This window comes from Lutzomyia longipalpis, chromosome 4 (assembly GCF_024334085.1).
Source record: "Lutzomyia longipalpis isolate SR_M1_2022 chromosome 4, ASM2433408v1".
Taxonomy (NCBI): domain Eukaryota; kingdom Metazoa; phylum Arthropoda; class Insecta; order Diptera; family Psychodidae; genus Lutzomyia; species Lutzomyia longipalpis.
The window spans coordinates 16734474-16754366 of NC_074710.1; the positions used below are offsets into that span (position 1 = coordinate 16734474).

At 32.5% G+C, this 19893-nt stretch overlaps 2 protein-coding genes across 14 annotated transcripts in view; one reads left to right on the forward strand and one right to left on the reverse strand.

Annotated features, from left to right (window-relative positions):
• LOC129795284 (toll-like receptor Tollo) overlaps positions 1–19893 on the forward strand; it is a 650843-nt gene that overhangs the window by 374778 nt on the left and 256172 nt on the right. The gene's annotated exons all lie outside the window — the stretch shown is intronic.
• Positions 1–19893, reverse strand: part of LOC129795290 (optomotor-blind protein) — a 49482-nt gene that overhangs the window by 26409 nt on the left and 3180 nt on the right. For 9 of the 13 annotated variants that reach the window (XR_008751110.1, XR_008751111.1, XR_008751109.1 and 6 more), the window contains exons 2-3: positions 14113–14226; positions 13752–13914 (exon numbers count right to left, since the gene is read on the reverse strand). Coding sequence is in view for 4 of the 13 variants with exons in the window: in XM_055836385.1 (XP_055692360.1) it covers positions 13752–13914; positions 14113–14226 (277 nt within the window). In the remaining 9 variants the exon portion in view is untranslated. The remainder of the gene's footprint in view (positions 1–13751; positions 13915–14112; positions 14227–19893) is intronic. The other 4 variants (XR_008751113.1, XR_008751114.1, XM_055836387.1 and 1 more) reach the window with 1 other exon arrangement.

Genomic DNA, 19893 nt, shown 5'->3' on the forward strand with positions numbered 1-19893 from the left:
ATGAAGAAATGTTTGAGGGGCCAAAGAGACAAAATGCGAGGATGATGCGCCGAAGGAGGTGCAAAAAAAAACAACGTAATGATACGATGTGCATTATTCTCTCACTCGCCCCATAAAATGAAAATCATTATCACTTTAGCCATTGGGCAAACGGTGGAGGCCTTAATAGTCGCCAAATTTCTCATTGTATGTGCGCGCACCCAGCATAAAACCCTCCTTGCAAGACACGCGGAGAAGGTCTTGAGGTGGAATATAAGAAACTCGTGGCGATGGTTTGCATTCTTTTTCATTTTTCTTTTTGTATCTTCTTTTTGGTCTTCTCTTTTTTGTGCTTTTTGGGTGAGTTAAAGCAGCGAAGAGAGATGCTAAAGAGCATCGTGCGATGTCCAACGACGTACAACGCGATCCTCACTCTAGACACTAACTCAGACAGGAGCCACATAATAATATGTTTGTTTTAGAGAATTGTGGTTGTATATTTAAGAAAACAACCGTCTTGATTGATGGTAGTTATCGCTATAGGTGGATCAATGCTGAATTGGAATTTTTCCCTCCGCATGTGAAATTTATTCCCTTTTGGCCAATGTGAATTTTGCCATGGAACATTGTTGTATGGTACATTTTTATTGCACTTGCACACCATCATACGAAATCTTTCTCTCTCTCTCAATTCACCTTTTTTTCAATTCAATGTTGAATTCTTTGTGCGGGATTTTTCTTTTCTTTTTGAGATTCTTTAATGGAAATAATTAATAGAATTATTACACAATTTTGAATTTATTTCTCAAAAGAAATTTTGAATTTAAGAATTTCTATTCGTGGATCAAACTTTCTTAACACCATAAAAGAAAGTGAAAAAAAAGTCAAAGAAGAAGAAGAGAAGAGTCTAAGAGTCTAACGTCAAACGTTACAGAAACAAAGTTAAACTTCAGATAACAAGAACGTCAAACATAAAAATGAAACGAGCTTTTGAAAATAACGTCAAAAGGTAGAAATAAATGTCAAACGTTGGTATAAAACGTCAAGCAATTGAATAAATGTCAAATTATAGAAAAAATATGATAAACGTTCGAAAAGGGATTTCAAAAGAAACATCAAATTTTGTAATAAAATCACTAGAAAATAAACGTTATTTTTTGAAAATGAAACTTTAATCGTTGATTAAGAAATGTCAAACTTTAAAAAAATAACCAAACAACAAAAGAAGTGTCAAACGTTAGAATTATATACAAATAACTCGTAATAAACGGCATATTTAAAAGTAACAGCCGTTAAAATGCTTTAGTAACCTCATCTTTCATTAATCTTGACTCCTAAGTCGCCTTTTAGCCATTTTCAGTGTCCTTTGCATTAAAGAAAATTCCTTCAATACCCCTGGTTACACGCACTACAATTGGCCCACCCTGTATACGTATAGATATCGTGCCTTAGGAATTACATTTTATTTTTTCTGCTCGTTCAATTGAGAAGAAATTACATTTAATGTGATTATGAGAAATATTGTTTAATGTCCAAGACTCCTCAAGCAACTGTCGTGAACTCATCTAATTATCTTTTGCGTGGATTCTCTTTCGTATTACCTATATTAAATGTAGGCGTTCAGGAGGCTCTCAATAAAATATTGAGACCCTCTTCTCATCCCCTAACGAGCTACATGTGTGTGTGTGTTTTTTTTTCAAAGTCTATCACACTTAATCATTCATTGACACGAGAAATTGTGGTTATGCCTCCGCCGTCCCGGAGGTCACAATCTCTCCACTCTTCCTCCTCCTCCAACACCGTCTTCCTTTAGTCTTTTTATTCTTTTCTTCGAATATCTAAAAAAAATTGTAGGTATCCTACTTTTTAATGCTCTTGTAGAGTTCATTGAGTTGTGTGTGGTTTTGTGAGGAGAAAAAGAGAAAAAAAAGGACACGCAACTATCAATTAAGTTGGACTTGTGTGCGGTTTTTGGGAGGAAAATCCGTCTAATTCACGAATATATAGTCTGAGGAACAAAAGGTGTCTAGTATAGGTAATTTGCTCACATTTAAAATTCCCCATCTTTGGCTATTTAGTGAATGAGAAATTATTTAATGTAGAACATGTGGGGATGCCCTTAGCACGGAATATTATTAAAAGGCAAATTCATTGCATTTTCCCAATAAATCTATTCTCTCTTGTTGACCCATTTTATGCTCCGAAATTGCTTCAATTTTTCCTTCCTTTTTATCATTTTTTTTCTTCTTCTATACTTGTTTAAAAAATATTCCTCCTATCCTTCTCTCTCTCTTTCAGTGGCCTTTTTTTGTTCTTAACATGGTAATTGTGAAAAATTACCCATAAACTTGTGTAGTTGTTTTTTAATTCGATAAAGACTGTTATTTAGTTTAACCGTATGACTGTCATCAGAGCAATCAATTATGTGGTAATAATGTATTAAATATTCTATTGATTAACATGGGTTTGCTTTCTCGCTATGCGCGATTTGTCATATTGCTTTGAAACTATATACATACATACATATGTGGTTACAAATTATATATATAGAGAGAATTATCATGTGCGTGTAAGTATGGAGAATAGGGTAGAGAAGGATAGAAAGGGAAAAAAGCTACAAACCAACCCCCTCTTTAGCAGAAAAAGGGGTTGCTTTCCTAGAGAAACCTCCTCACCCCTTCTTAAGCTTTTTTTTCAAGCTGCCCAGCTGTCTCAGGAGAATTTGGGCAATATTATTTGAGATAAAAAGGCGGACTGTCCATTTCTCGTCTCAGGAGATTTCTTCAGGGAGATCATACACAGGGATAAAATAGTCTGTTAGGAATATTAGGGGAGGGAAGGACCTATTACGTAAAGTCCCCATATCATTTTCACTCATGATACATCTAATCTCATTTAATCTTCTTTAAGAGAAATTCATACGAGCAGCAAAGTTGCGATGGGGATGATTTTACCATTGCACAGAGAGAATTTTGCCACAATGTTAAAAGCAGAATTTAATTCAAAACGGAAATTCCCTCAAATGATCCCACTTTACAATAAAAAAAAATTAATTTATAATTATAATTTTAAAGTTTTCTTTGCACTTCTTGCATTTTATTCCAATTTTCTTTTACGAAAAATAAAACAAAATTATGGTTGATAGGCTCAATGAAGATTGTAGAAGATCTTCAAATATTGGGAAGAATAAAAAATTAAAATAATAATTTAATTTTTTTCTAATTATTTTCCTTGAATTTTCTTGATTTACTTCTCAATTAGTAAAGCTAATTTGACGTCACCCTCAATTAATAATAATTTTTTCAATTATCTTTAAAAATCAATAAAAAAAAATCTTAAGATTTTTTTCTAGCAGTTTTTATTTGTATTAACTTCCGCCTAAAAATTAAAGCAAATTAAATTCAGATATGCAATTTTCAGTTCCTTCCTTAGAGAAAATTGTTGAAAAGGATCTAAAAAAATTATTTAAATTCTAGCAGTTTTTTTTGTAGAAACCTCAGCCTAAGAGTTAAAGCAAAATAAATTGAAAAATGCAATTTTCAAATACATAGGTACTTGCTTAGAGAAACTTGTTGAAAAGGATGTCGGAAATTTATGTTTATTCTATCAGTTTTTTCGTAGGTATTAATTTCCGCCTAAAAATTAAAACAAACCATATTGAGAAGTGCAATTTTCAGTTCCTTCCTTAGAGAAAATTGTTGAGAAAAATCCCAGAAAATTCTCTCAGTTCTAGCAGTTTTCATAAGTTAATTCAGCATGGTTAAAGTTTTACAAAATTCTGAGCCTAAAGAAATAAAATGAATTAATATTTAGGCGGGAATTTTATTTCAATCAAATAAATCAATTTTACAAAGTGGAATTTCAAATATCAAAGAAATTTCATCCCTTTGTGGATCCACCCACGCAACTCTTCGTCAGTGAAGCGCGAGAGTACCTTTGTGCGTCATCCGGCGAAATATCCAAAGAAATATCCCTCAATTACGCGACTCCTTTATGTCCAAGATGCCAAAATCACCTCTCTTCAATATATATTTGCGCGATATGTACATTTCAAATGCATACGATGACGCCAAAAGGTGGTACATTCCCTTTTTATTTCTTTTACATCTTCTCTATGTATTCAAAAAAATGTGCGGGCTTTAGCTAATCGCCATGGATGCTCCCAGGAAGATTTTCAGGGAGCCAGGACAACAGACAGTGAATTGAGTCCTTCTGGCGCAGTGGCAAAAGCAGAGGACAGGGAGAGAGCAGAAAAAAAGGATCAACAAATTTAATCTTTTTGTTGAAAACCACTCGACATTAAAACTAGACTATTCGGCTCCTAAACCGCATAAACATAAAAGATCTCTCCTCTTTTTTTTGCTGATTGTCATCGTACTCATTGCCACTGTGCGGCTTTTTGGGTGGGAAATGAGAGCACTGAGAGAGTGGAGGAGAAGAAAAAAAGAGCTCAAGATAGGCGGACAAATATAAAGGGATCGGTCGCATCTGAGTGTCTATGACAGAGATATTTTTCCTTCTTCATCAATGACCTAACCGACAGTGCGGTGTTGGGCAACAAAAAAATCTCCAACAGGAGCGTCGGGAGAAGCACGAGGGCACACTCAAAATAATCTCTTTGTCTATTTGCTTTCTCTTTCTCTACATATAGCATAAAGAAAATAATAACATATTTTCTGTAATAAAATAACAATGAGTATGAGATATGAAAATGGAGGAGGGAAAGAGAATTTATAACAAAATTGAGTCATTAGTTTAATAAAAAAAAATCTGATTGTCGGAGAGTTTTGTTAGATGTTAGCACGAAGGGTTTTCTTTTGATAAAAATAATGTAGGTAACATAAGACTAATTGCAAAGACTTATGTTGAATTGAAAATTCATTTGAAGCCATAAAGAAAAGCCAATGTGAATTTATTTAATTTTGAGAATGAATTGAAGAAAAAAGAATTAATTTAATAGTTCTGAAAGGTTAAAAAATAAACTATAAATAGCTGTTTGAAGCAACATCTTCGGACCTTCGGAATACTCGTCAAGATTCTAAGATTTGTTAAGATTCGATCATTCGTCAATCGCCAAGATTCGGAATATTCGTCAAGTTTCGGAATATCCGCAAAGTTTGGATGATTTGTCAATTTCAAGCAATTCGCCAAGATTATTCATTCGTTAAGATTTCGTTGAATTCCAGATTTAGAATATTCGCCAAGATTCGAATTATTCCTCCAAGAATCAGACAATTCCTCAAGATTCCGTTGACTTGCAAAGATTGGGAACATTCACCAAGTTTGGATGATTTGTCAACATTCAGACAATTCGCCAAGATTTAAATAATTCGTTAAAATTCAAACAATTCGTCAAGATTCCGTTGAACGACCCCGACTCGGAATATTCGTCAAGTTTCGGAATGTTTGCCAAGATTCAGATAAATCGCCAAGATCCGGAATATTCGTCAAGATTAAGATCATTCGTCAAAATAATCAAAATATTCGGTAGATCCTTTTGCTAGAAATCACCAAATATATTTATTTCTGATATCGAACTATAGAGCAACAAGAAAGAAAATGCAAAAAATTCCCTTTGGGAAGTTCTTCCCAATATACCTACATATGTATATGTACATATGTATATAGCACAAGGAAAATGTCTTAATTCCCGTGCGAATACCGCGGCGTGGTTTTGTCGTCGTAAATGACAAAGAAAATGATTTTAGAGGGTTTTAAGAGGTACATAAAAACCCATCTCCTAACGAACTCCTCACCATACATACATATACATGTATGTATATGCTGAGTTTTGTGAATGTGTCCTCGAGACGTGCGGCACAAACAATAAAAATCGCGCATAGATTAATGATTATCTCAAAAACACATTTCAAGTGGTTGTAACGGGAGGGATAAAAGAGATTGCGATGATGGAAATATAGGTGTGATTAAAAGGAGGAATTTTCGCGGAGAGCATTGTGGTGTGACGGTGACGCTCAAGTGTCGCTAAACATCAATAAGAAAATTATGCAAGAAAATTGCGATGATCAAATATAGCGCGCAAAAGTGAGTGCTATGTTATGTACAAAACTCCCCATCGAGAAGGACTCTCAACTACAATGGCTAAGCCCCCGATTTGCCACCATACACAAAATACAGGGTGCTCCGGAAGACACTTCAAAATTCACATTTTTATTGTTCCTTAATTTTCTCACAGCCAAATTTTCTTTTATTTTTTTGATGGATTGTCTTGTTAGGTGGGAAAAAAACGCAGAGTTTTATATTTTCTTTTATGGGGGCGTTTGAAGCAAAGTTTATTTATTTTTTATTTACAAAAAAATATTGAAGAAGAATAATAAAAAATGTAACTTTGGTAACTCCTTCGTTCACCCTGCTACCGTACCGTGGTGGATGGAAAGTATAATGTCTGCTATACGGGGGAAACAACAGAGGAGAGTTCACCCCTTCTTGTTCATATGGTCCCATGAGAGGGAGATGGATATGGTGTAAGAAGCATAAATGGGAAGGATTTCTTTTTTTCTTCATTGAGTACTACACGTAGTACATATAGGTATAAAAGGGAGAAGGAATGTCTAGAGATCAATAACTCTGCATATTTAGACTAATTTCATTTAATATATCCCCTTTTGTGTGTTGCTATAGTGCTCTTTTAGATCTAATTTTCAGCCATATTGAACGATAGATAAAAGATGTCATTATACATAGTTGAATTAACATTTAAGTTCTAAGGAAATTCTAGCAGTTTTGTTTTGTATTGAAGACTAAACTTTACGAAAACTCTGGATGGTACAAGGCTAGTACAAATGAGTTAAAAGATCATTAAGATAATTTTCTCACCAGAATAAATATAAACTGCTAGAATTTTTTATGTAATCTTCCAACTGCAATAATTAAACTAAAGTGTCTACATTTTTGAGTGTAAAATATTCTACAAACTACAATGATCTTCCTGCATAAAACTCCATAAACTAAGAATTCCTAGCAAATTAACTAGAATGAAGTGAAGGCACGGTAAAAAAACTGCTAGAAAATTGATAAGATCGGATATGTACAGGGTAAAAAGTTCTATTATATATGCAAAAACAAGTAAGAAGGCAAAAAAACAAAAGAAGAAAAAACTAATTATTTTTTTAAATTTATAAACTGAAGAAATTCTAGCAGTTTTTCACATACATGTTTTGCATTGAATACCAAACAATTAAATCTTAAAACTAGCTTAAAACTTTAAGACTAGCTTACACAATTAGACTAGAGTAAATAAACTACCGTAAACTGCTAGAAAATTACAATAATTACCATTTGAAAGCATTTTTGACTGGTTTAAAGTTAAAAATATTTCTGCGAAATTTCAAGTAAAATCTTCTGTCCGAATGATGCCAGTGCGATATGTTGTGACTGTCTCTAAATTCAAACAATAAAACCATTAACGACAAGTCGTGCCCTCTTATACAAATCGCATGCATCAGCGATTGTTCTTCCCCACGGTGGATGAAATAATAACAAAAAAAATCACGACTTTATTGAGGAAATTACTAATTTGTCTCAAACTTCTGAAACACTGTCAAAATCATTTTGAATTAAATTCAAAGGGAAGTGAGGAGTTACAAAAAAAGGGATCCCTGTGTCGCATGGGAAGTCAACCCGCGTTGCCCACTGAAGCGAAGTGAGAAGATTAAAAAGTCCATCAGCTCCCCCGGTCGAATGGAAAAAGATTCCTCGGTAAAATGCTCCACATTTTAATGTAATTTCGCACAAAAAGGGACAGAGAAGTAGCAAAAGGTGGAATTTGTATGGGAAATAAGGGGGGCTGAGAGAAACATTATTCGGGGCGAACATTGAGAAATTATATTAAAGAAAATTGATTTCTTCTCTCTGCAAAAGACTCGCGGTTATGGTTTTTAATGCTTCTCTACATCTTCTCCTATATTGCTCTCCTTGTTACTCTCTCACCCATTTCGCATTGTATATACATAAATGACTTTGTGGGTGTTCGGAACATCTTTTCTTCTACTAGGCAATGCACCACCAAATAACATTTTCGCATGTCTTTTTCCAACGTCTCCGTTTCTTGGTGCGCTTAACACACCATCGTGGTTTTGTTGGAGATGTCGCCACTGATTTGGCATACAGAATGTGTACAGAAATATGTGGCAAAAGTATGTGCAAGAAATGACGATTATCTTATTATAAGTAGCCCCGCCTAGTCGACTTTTAGTATCGCCGCCCAAATCTTGTTTTATTTTTTTATATATATTTCCAACGACTCTCTTTTATTTTATTGCCATCCGTGCCTCCAACACTCTAAACGGGGGACAAAATGTGCTAGAAAGTTAACACTACACGCGAAGGGTTTTTTTTCATGCTCTTTTCAAGCGTTCAAATTGACGTTACACCTAAGCTCCACCCTCAAAGTTAGCAGTAAGCCAATCATATGTTTTCTTTACAGTAAATCTTCTTCTTATTCTTTTATAATTCAATGACATCTAAATATGTATTCAAAGTATGTTTGAACGATGCGTGGATGATTACATTTGCCCCAGAGACACGTAAAGGCAGCCCCCACAGTTCCACCTGACCGCTATTTTTGAATCCATCCACGTACATTTCTTAGCTTAATTTTTTATAAACCTTACCCCCTTCTCAAAGCGGCATAAGAACCCCCATTATGCTTGCACTTAATTCGGGCAATTTTCATAATCAAAATGGAAAGAATAATAGCGCGATGTTTCGAATATTGAATTATTTGCAATGTGTATGGATAAATTCTTTTTAAACATTCAAAGCAAGGACGCAAAATTGAGCTCATAGAGTAGATCAATATAGGGGAGTATGGGTCAAGCAAGATCTTTCAAATTTAAGGATTTTTCATCCTTAGAAGAAAAGTGACTGTTTATATACATTTTTAATACTAATAAGCTAATGGGGATAAGATTTAAAACCAAAAAAGCCAATACGTGTTGATTAGAAAAATTCTAGCAGTTATATTCTTCTTGCAAATTTTACTTGAAAGACTTGAAAAAATCTTAAGTTTGATGTTTAGACGCTAATGGGCTACAAAAATATAAAACAAACAGTCAAAAGCCTAAAAAATAATTCTTAAATGTAAAAAGTAGGAAAAACTGCTAGAATTTGTTTACTTATTTATTTAAAATAATTGATTAGCTTTTATCCATTTCTGTTAAACTTTTACTTGCATTAATACTCACATAATAGAACTTTCTGCTAATATTTTTCTTTTTTTATATTTTCTACCAGTTTTTCTTTTTTCCTTCAATATTGTAAGATTTTGCAAAGTAATAAAGATAGTTTGAAAGAGTTAATTTGTATTAAAATTCTGATAAATACCTCCTATTGAATTTAATGTAGACTTACAAAAATAATAATGAAACAAAAAATAAAAGACTTCAAATTAATTACGCCCCATTCTGCAAGGAAGCCATTTTGACACTTGTTCCCTTTTCTCCTTTTTGCAATTGCAAAATGCATTTTCAATGAGAGAGAGAAGATTTATCGTATGAAGGAAGAGAATTTAGAGTTGAAAAATATAAAATAAAACCGAACTTACATGAAAGAAGCCGCATTTAAGACATGTTTATTTATTTATGAAAATGATATTGACTCCCTCTCTTGCGGTCAATTTTTTTTTCCTTCTTTCACGAAGAAAAAAAAAGAATATATACGAAGTTTTATGTCATTATCAAAAATGACGAGATGCGGGGCTGAATAGCAATGAAATGAAATGAAAAAGAAGTAAAACAAAAAAAAGTAAAGGAGCAAGAGTGTTGAAAAAATTATTGACTTTTCCTATTAATCAAATACAATAAAAATAGAGAAAACATAGCGCGTACCGACAGTAAAAAGATTCCGCTGTTTGATGACACCACAGAGGCACTAATGTTTGGCATCAAATGGAAAATAAGTATATTGGTGGAGAAGATTCTTCAAACATGATTTAACAATTATCACAGCTTCCAAATTTTTCTTATAATAGGGAGAGAGATAAATTTGGAATATTGGACATTATTTAAAAATGACGCAGCCATGTCAATTTTGTTGAGTGTGCTGGTAAATATACAAAATATATTAACCAGCTAAATGATGAACATTGTGCATTTAAACGGCGCAAACGGTGGCGGTGCTTTGGGGCACATTTTTTGTCTTTCATCAAAGTGTAAAATTTTGTTAATACATTTCATTGCGATAGGCGCCTTGAATGTTCAATTTTATACGTCATTTGACAGATTATAAGTATGTTTTGCCAGCCGGGAGGGCTAAAAAATATTTGGGATTCAATACGAATGAAGGATTTAAAAAATACACGAAAATTTCGAAGTTTTCATTGCACAAAATACCGTTTTAATTACATTGTAAATATTCCCAGCTAACACATAATAACTTTGACTTTACTTACTATTTATTAACGTTATAATAACGTTAGATTATCGTAAAGAATGGTCAGAATTTCGTCATTAGCTTACTAAATTTTAACGTCAGAATAACGTTAGGGTTTCAATATATTGACAGCCGGGTAATAAAAATTTTCTAATATGTACAAATTTTTTCAATATTACAATTTTTTGTGTAAAAATAATTCTTGTTCCTAGCAGAAGAAATGTGAAGGAACTAACGTGAATAACTCAACTTATTTTATTAATGAAGGGGGCGCCATTATCACTTACGATTCCTTTAAAATAAGTATAATAAATCAAAAAAAAATGTAAAGTCCGGCCAGCTGAGTAACATTTTTCGACAGAAGTTTCTTTTTTTTAATACTTGTAGTGTATACAAATCGATTGTAGTGTAATATTTTAACGCATAACTTGAAAAAAAAAAAGAAAAGCAGTCTAAGCGTCGGCCGGGTTTTTTCCTACTGGATTATTTATTACTCGTTGTGTAAAAAATGTAAAAAATAAATAATTTCCATGTAATATATTGCAACTTTACGTCAAAAAGGGTGTTTATAACGTAAAGAAACATGAACGAACAGACTTAGCGCCAGTCGGGTAAACTTTCTCCAAAGAACTTTTAATTTATTACACGAGGCGTAATAAATTCATTTTCAGCGTATTACGGTAATGTTTAATCGAATTAAATACTCTGACTACTCTTTTATATTGATTTAAATTTCAATTAGATGAAGCTTTTAGTTATTGCTACTTGTTTTAAACTAAAGTAACAATATATTGTATTAGAAAAATTAAAAAAGAAAACTCTCACGGTGTATGGAAAAGTTTAGAAAGAAAAGAAAAGAAAAAGAATTAAGAGAAGGCACACAATACGGCATACGTTGTGATAATAATGTCATGAGCAGACCATGATTTAGATATTCTGTAATCGCATGTTTACAACTCTTTTTCCTCTTCATCATCTGTCTAAGCATTTATATATTCTCTCTTTTCTCCTCTATCCAGAAATCATCTGCCTTTGGTGTGAGTGTTAAGAACAAAATGTTTTTAATGGCTGTATAATTATAATATTTCCAAGTCCCTTCTCTTTTGAGTTGTTTGTTCGGTGTATTACCCACCATCTAAACATGATTTAAGAAGAATGCAAAATGTTGGGCGAAACGTCTCCTGGCAGTGAGGAAATTGATTCTCCCGATGCCAGGTTCTGATTTCTCTTCCTTAGTCTAAAGTTAGAGAGTCTTATTTAGAATATTTTACTTTTTTGACTGACTTCTTGCTAAATACTAAATTTGTTAAAGCGGAGAAGAAATTTGCTTGATTGCAAATAATGATTAAAGTCTTGAGGGGTTAATAAGTGGTTTTAATTAAGTTGACTGTAAGAATATTTAAGAGATTATTTTTAAGGCAGAGTGTTTGGATGTCTAAATTGAATTTTTATCAATTTTTTTGGAGGAAATTTAGAATCTTCTTAGAATACAAATAAATCTATCTAACTAGAATTTTTTTACACAATGAAATAAAGAATTAATCAGAATTAAAAAAAATAAATTTAATTGTTAGAACAATTTTTCTGCATGGATGGTTCTATTTATTTGTCGAGAAGTGTAAGAATTTTCAAAAATTTTGTGTACATACACTGTTTAATTAAACTTTGCATCGAGACTATTCCTCCATGTTGTGACGTAGAGAAGACGAATTAGCCAATAAGGTGGCATTAGCCAAATTTTTATACTTAAGTATAAGTCTAAGAGCTTTTTTTTACAACAAGTCATTTAGTGTAGGGGAGGACGGGGTAATTTGGCCACTTTCGATTTCTAAAAATGGTATTACCGCTAATGCTAGAAAATCCATTTCTTCACAGTTTATACTCCCTATAGGGATAACCAATTGTACCAAGTTTGGGGAAAATCCGATCATTAGATTTTCTTTTATTTGATAAAAACCATTTTTTCCATTTTCAAGTGCTTTTGGCATTTTGGAAATTCGAGTCTTCCGATAATTTTTTAATGCTTAAAAATTAGTTTATACGTCACTAAGGGCCATTGATTCCCCATAAACACGATAGTGACATCCATTTTCCGATATCTCAAACAGATTTTCCTGTGGAAATGGTTTTATCCGGAAAATTGGAGTGGGGTAATTTGGCCACTTGAGTTTTTCCGGCACTATTTTCCGACGCATGTTCATGATATTCACTATGGTTGTGCCTTTTAATGATTTATTTATGATTATAAACAATTTATACCAAAAAATTTTAGCTAAAAAAAGAAAGTTACGAAAATCTGAAAAACGGCTGCTTTTAGTTTTTGCTCGTTTATGGTTCAGAAAATGTTAAAGTTTGAGGCTCTGTTAAATATTTTTATCTGGCAAATTACTGGAAATGAATCTTAGATAAATGTCCTATCTATATAATAAAGAAAGGTCTGTTTGTTGGTAATCTTCCGTCGTGTTCGGCTATACAAATCTACACCGTTTGACCGATCGCGATGAAATTTGGTACAGAGGCTCCTTATATCAGGCGGTTTCGAGTGGCCGTATTCATTTTCCCCCCAAAGCCCCCCTTCGGGTAGCCCCCATATAACAGTCATGCATTTTTTGCGAATTTTTGAATTTCGCGCCTGAAATGTTGTATGAAAATGATTTCTTCTCTTTGCAATTTTTTTGGGTTGATGAGTGGCTCCAATCAACGTATAAATCATCACAATTTTTTTTCTCTAAAATTTGCGCGAAGCGCAAAACCCCCCGCGAAGCGGGGCGAGGAAAATTGGAGCGAAGCGACAATTTACCTCGTCTTCCAATAAAATAATCGGAAAAATAAAATTATTTTATTGTCCAAAAATTTTTATGTTCAATAATTCATGCGCCAAAGTGTCCAAATTACCCGTGCTCGGGGTAATTTGGCCACTAAGCTAAGGGTCCAGGAAAATGGAAAATTCACCCATTTCTCATAGAGATAGAGAAAAGTGTTATATGGGAAAGTTGTAGGCCGGAAAATTTCCTACAAAATAGGGCTATTTGTTTTTCTTCGTACTACCACACTTGCTTGATATATCCCAAAAACCCCCAAAGTGGCCAAATTACCCCGTCTTCCCCTAATTAATTCACTTTAATGTAAGATTAGTTTAAAAGGAATATAAAATAATCTCTCTGTTTTCACAAATAATTCTTTGCACAATTTTATTAATTGTTTTAGAATACAAAATTTATTCTTTTGATTAATTCCTCAAAAATATCATTTAGCAATTAAATAAATTTATTATTGAGCAATTAATTTGTGAGAAGAATTATTTTTTAGAGGTGCCGAAGGTCCCTTTTTATAGTTTTAAAAATAAAATTAGAATAATTTAGATAACAGATACAACGTACAGTACTTACAAATCCATGCTTGTCGCTTATATTGTTGGTTAATTTCAATTTGTGAAATGATACAACTTTCTGCATCCACTGTTCCCCAGTTGATGGTGAATCAGGGTGGATGTACATCCTTTTTGGCATTTCCGGATCAGCCTTCCCAGCTACCATCCACCTACTGGAGAGGTACAAAAAAATGTTTTTTTTTCTCCACTCAATAATTTGTCAAATTGCATTGCAAAGCATTAAAAATTTATTGCTTCCAAAAATAACATAAAATTGGGAAATATAAATTCAAGAAATGAAAGAATTTTTTCCATGCATTTTTCTCAAGTTATTTTTATCTATCTCTTTGCTATTATTTTTCATTTCTTACCTGTTGTGAAATTTGTAGCGATAGTCATCTGCAGCAACAATATCCAATAGTAAAATATACTTTGCCTTCGTATCTAATCCGGATACACGAAATTTCATTTGAGGAAACATTTGTCTGCAAAGAGATTTAAAGAAGTAGAAAAAAATGAGATGAGAAGAATTTTTACTTTTGCAATGAAAGAAACTTTTTCAAAAAAAAAACGTTAAGAAGCACTTACTCTTTTTATCTCATTATAGGTTCGAGAATAATTTTTTTGGGAGTTTACAGTGAGAGACAAACAAGAGAAGGAAGAAAAAAAATGCAAAGAAATGCGATCTCTGAAACTTCATGGATGGAACAAAAGTCTTCCCAATCATTTAACACGAAAGGAAATTATCTGTGTGAGTTTGGAGTCTCCTTCTCAAAAGAAGGATATCAATCGAATTTTCTCAAGCATTAATTTTTTAAACTGATGGGCTTTTTGCTATGAACATCTTCATTTTTTTTTTCTCTTTTCACTCCTAAATCCCTTTTTCGGAGCTCCTTCATGCACTTCTGCCATCTCTTTTCTTTTCCTTTTTTTTCTCAAATCCATCACAAGCAATATATTATTTACAGACGCCAAAATGCTTAAGTATTTATTTTGTTTTTGTTGAATTGTTCTCGCCTTATCTGTGCGAAAAGTCTTTGATGAGGCGCCTTATCGCGCGGAAAAAGTTACGATGGGAAATTTTGCAAAACATTCTTTCCAGTGTGTTTGTGTCCCCCATTTACACTGAGAAAAATTAATACCAAAGGATTTGTTTTTATTAAGAAAGAATAGGCATAATTGTAGTCAAAATAAATTAGTCTTCACGTAGAAATTATAGGAAATTGGTTCACAGCATACAAAATTTTTTTGAAGAAACTAAAAAAAATAAAATTAGTTACAGAATTAATAATTTGCTGATAGAATAAGAATTCTTGCTAACAGAATAAATAATTTTCTGACAAATTCGAGAGTTTGTGGCAGGATATAGAATATTCTGACAGAATATAAAATTTTCCTTTCGGAATAAATAGTTTTCCAACAGAAAAAACAAAATTACTGACAGAATAAATAATTTGCTGACAGAATAAGAATTCTTGCTAACAGAATAAATAATTTGCTGGCATATTCAGGTGTTTTCTGACAGAATATAGAATGTTTTGACAGAATATTCCTGTCAGAATAAATAGTTTTCCAACTGAAACAAACACATTTGCTGACAGAATAAGAATTCTTGCTAACAGAATAAATAATTTTCTGTCAGATTCAGGATCTTGCTGGTAGAATATAGAATGTTCTGACAGAATACAGAATATTCCTTTCGAAATAAATAGTTTTCCGACAGAGTAAACAAATTTTCTGACGGAGTAAAGAATAAAAAAAACCACATTGACAGTTTAAGAAATTCACCTTTAGCTAATAAAATGGAGAAATTTTGCTGAAAAAATAAACGAATCGCCAACAGAATGAGAATTAGTTGGAAGAACAAAGAACTTATAAATAGATAAAAAAATGTACTGGTAAGCTGACCAAGCTTACGGGAGCTGTGTTTCTTTCAGTGTACCAATTTTGTGAGAGCAAACTAGAACGCGAATCAGTTTAAATACGCGCAAAGTCGGGAAAAGTTGAAAAGTCATACCCTAAGAAATCTTTAGAAGGCCATATCTCGAGAACGGATCCATAGATTTTCATAAATTTTTTTTTGTTTTAAAGGTCTCGAAGTCAGCTATAACATATCGAAAAATGAAAAAAATTTATGTCGCCATTTTCGCAAAATTCGAGTTCGAAATTTTCGAAAACTTTGTTTTCGATTTTAGCGCCTTTTGCGGTCATTTTTCGAAGTTGCAATGTTCTAGACATTTGTAGGGTTTCTCGAAACCTTTCATTTGCGCTTGAGTTGATCAAGATCGGACTTGTAGAACCCGAGATATGACATGCCAACTTTGGAAGGCTATATCTCGAGAACGGATCCATAGATTTTCTTCATTTTTGGCATGAAGCTAGATAATATGGTCAGCTACAACATATGAAAAAATGAAAAAAATTTATGTCGTCGTTTTCGAGATATTCATCGAAAACTAATCGAAAATTTTGTTTTTGATTTTTGGCCCTCTAGCGGTCACTTTTGAAACTTCTGATGTTCTAAAGAGTTGTGGGGTTTGTTGAGATCTTTCATTTGACCCCGGGTTGATCAAAATCGGTCAAGCCGTTTTCGAGTTATGGTCGATTTTCGATGAAAAATTGTGGCGGCCATATTGACTAAACGGCTTGACCGATTTTCGAAAATGAGGTATCGTTGGAAAGGTATTGATGGCCCCTACAACATATCAAAATTTCAGCCCTCTAGCTATAATAGCGGCTGAGATATAGCGAAAACAAAATTTTGAGGTTATTCAAAATGGCGGACGGAGGGGTGGGGGGGTGGATTTGACCTCATAATCGGATGTCTTCCAGTCGATATTTAAACTTTGCCGTTTACCGCAAGTCTCTATCTATCACCGTTCTCTTGCAATTTAGGGTTGAACCACGGCGGACGGACGGCCGGACGGACGGCCGGACGGCCGGACGGCCGGAAAAAAAAATTTTTGGCGCATACGTTTTTTGGAATGTGGTGACCCTAATTCGTGCTCATCCCAAGTTTGAGCCCGATCTGACGACTTTCGATTTTGCTCGGTACACAAAAGCTGTGTCTGAAAGAAACACAGCTAAAATATTGACAGATTAAGAAGTAGCTGTCAAAAAAATTGCTGATGTATTAAAGAATCTTCTGAGAATCTAAAGAATCTTACTAAATAAAAGTGAAAAATTTTTTTTTCCAACCAAAAAAATTATAATAGAGGAAAACTTTTTTTTTGACTATTATCATTAATCTTATTAAACATGTTTTGTGAACTTAAGATTATTCAAAATTTTGCCATAAAAATTTCTAATTGTAAGAAAATTGAAATTTCCTGCAGAATCGACCTCAATAATTGAATTTCTTTAGAAAATTGAATAATTTTCTTTACTATAATTAAATGTTATAAGTTTATCTTCAATAAATCTTACTAATATTTAAGAGAGAGAAAGAGAAAGAGAGGAGCCAACAAGAGAGAAGCAATGAATAGGGCGCCCTAATAAATTCATTTAAACTCCCATCTTTTGCCGATAAAGAGATGAACCTTTGGTGCTTTTGCAGAGCATGATGTGTGTGTATGTTGTGTGTACATAGTTTGCCCCCTAAGCCCGCGCTAAATTGTTCAATAATCGCAAAATGTACATTTTGCTTTGCAAAAGAAAAGAAGCGCGAGTGAGTGCATAAGCAACATTTTGCAAAGGAAAAATAGGAATGGCGTGAGTGAGATGGGATAAATATACTTCATATATATAGTATGAAACAAACACGGAGGTTTTACAATCAAAGAGACCACCATGCTCTTGGCTTTTGCTCAGTATAATTCATATTCTGTTTTATACTTTTCACTTTTTATTCCATCTCCTTGTTGGCTCACAAGCAAAATATTTTTTTTCCTTCAAAACTTACGATTTTTTTTTATTTAACGAATTTATTCCTATCTCTGTGAATTTTTTATTCCTTTTCCTTCTTTCCCAAAATTTATGCAAAATATTATTTTTTTTGGCGAGGGAGAATTTTAGCTGTGCGTATGCAGATTGCAGAAAAATTGCGCATATTTATTGGCCAAAGTGGAGGGAGATATAAAGTGGAAGTTTGCAAGCTCTTATGTAAATTTATGTTGATCCAAAAGGGACATATTTGATTGAAATTTGATTTTTATTGCAAAATTCAATTTGAAAATTTTATTGCAAAATTCCCAACCAATAAGGCAATGAATTTTCAATTGACAATTTAGTGTCTCGATTAATTATTTATAAGAATTGATGATTGCATGTTTGCACCACGAATTGCGAGCATTTTGCACTTCAACAGCCGCCACACATATAGTGCAGATTTATTTTAGGCTCGACGATGCAAAAAGGAATTAAATATCAGAAACTATTTATACTACGCGTCCATCAGATCAATTTGTAAAGCGATGAGAGAGAAATTAGATGCAATTTTCTGTGTATAAATTTTATATATACCTACATAGGTATGGTAATTATGTATGTATATGTTTAATAAGTATTTTCAAATGGATTCACTTCACACCTCTACGTGCGTTAGATAAAAATATTCAGCGGGAGCAAAATATACGATTTTTTTGCACGATAAAGAACCTTCGCATCTCTTTTCTCTTAGCGACGGCAAATGAATTTCTATCCGTTGAAGGTTTTACACACAGAACATTCGCACACGAGCGAAAAGATTTCATTCAGAATAAAGAATTTTCTGGGAAAAGTTTTTAGTGAGATTTTTCCGATTTTTCTCTTCGAAAATTAATTTTGTTTAGTTCTTTAGAATTAATTCTTTTAAAAAAAATGTTTGTTTATTTACTAAACTGATTGAATTTAAACTTGAAAAAAAAGGAATAACTTTTAATTTTATCTTTCCTAATTTTTGATTCTTTTAAAATGATTGTAAATTACTACGCATTAACCCATTTCCGACCGTTTAAAAAAACTAAACAATCCAATAAGGATCGAAATATTTATTATGGAACTATGAATGACGTAAAAATTTTTATGAACTTGGAAAGATTTAATTCATTTTGATATGACTTTTTTCAATCCTTCTGAAACAGAATTTAGGGGGTCGCAATTGGGCCACGTTCCCCTAAGTATCTATTTCAGACAACAGGGTAGATCTTTAAATAAATTTTAATAAAATATAATAGCCCAGAAAAATTCTAATATCTAATAATCGTTAAAATTTATTCCTAACATTACATAAAAAAAGTTTTGTATAAACTAGCCTAATTCTTAATTTATTTGTCAATCAAAAGTGATTTTAAAGAATTTTTAGAAAAATCATTTTAGTCAAATTCTAGCAATAAAACGAAAAATGATTAGAAACGGTTTTATTTAAATAGAAATAGGGCCATTTTCCAATGAAAACAAAGACTTCCAAACTTTCTTGAAGATTTAATTTAATTGAATAAAGTAAAATGAACAAACCTAATTAAAAATCTGTAGGTAAATGAAACTCTTGAAGTCATATGGGTTAAAAAAAATCACAAGTGCTGTTTCTTATCTAAATCGAAAAAAAAGACATAAGATTTTATAAAAATAAATTAAATATGAATTTTAACTTCCTAATTAAGTATTTTAATGATCTTAATTTCAATATATGGTTCTGATCTAGATTCTAACGATTATATTTTTATTATTAGATTTTCTTTACGATTGAAAAATACAAAATTTCTTTAACACACTGACGACGGGTAAAATACTTCCCAAAGGTTTTTTACGCGACATGTAACAATTAGTCACTGGCGTCCAGAAATGTTACCCGGTGGGACCATAGTGTGCTTATGTTCTTCGCACGTTATCAGAAAATATTTATTTGAGAGAATACTCACTTAAGTGAAACACAAATATTCTTTTAATATAAAATAATCTAAAACAAAACAATAAAAAAAAGAATAATATTCAAATTAAAATACAATTTAAATTTCAAAAATCTTTCTTTAAGATTTCACTAACTGTTGTATGTTGAACATCAAATTCAAGCTCACAGAACAGTCAGAGGAATAGTTTAAATGGTGATATTGGTGAAGAGAATTTTTTGGACATATTTGGCATTTTTTTCTCATTCCAACATAACCGCACTTTTATATTTACGTGGGAAAAAGTCAGATTTATGGGACAATTCCAGTGAAAATCTCTCAGACGAG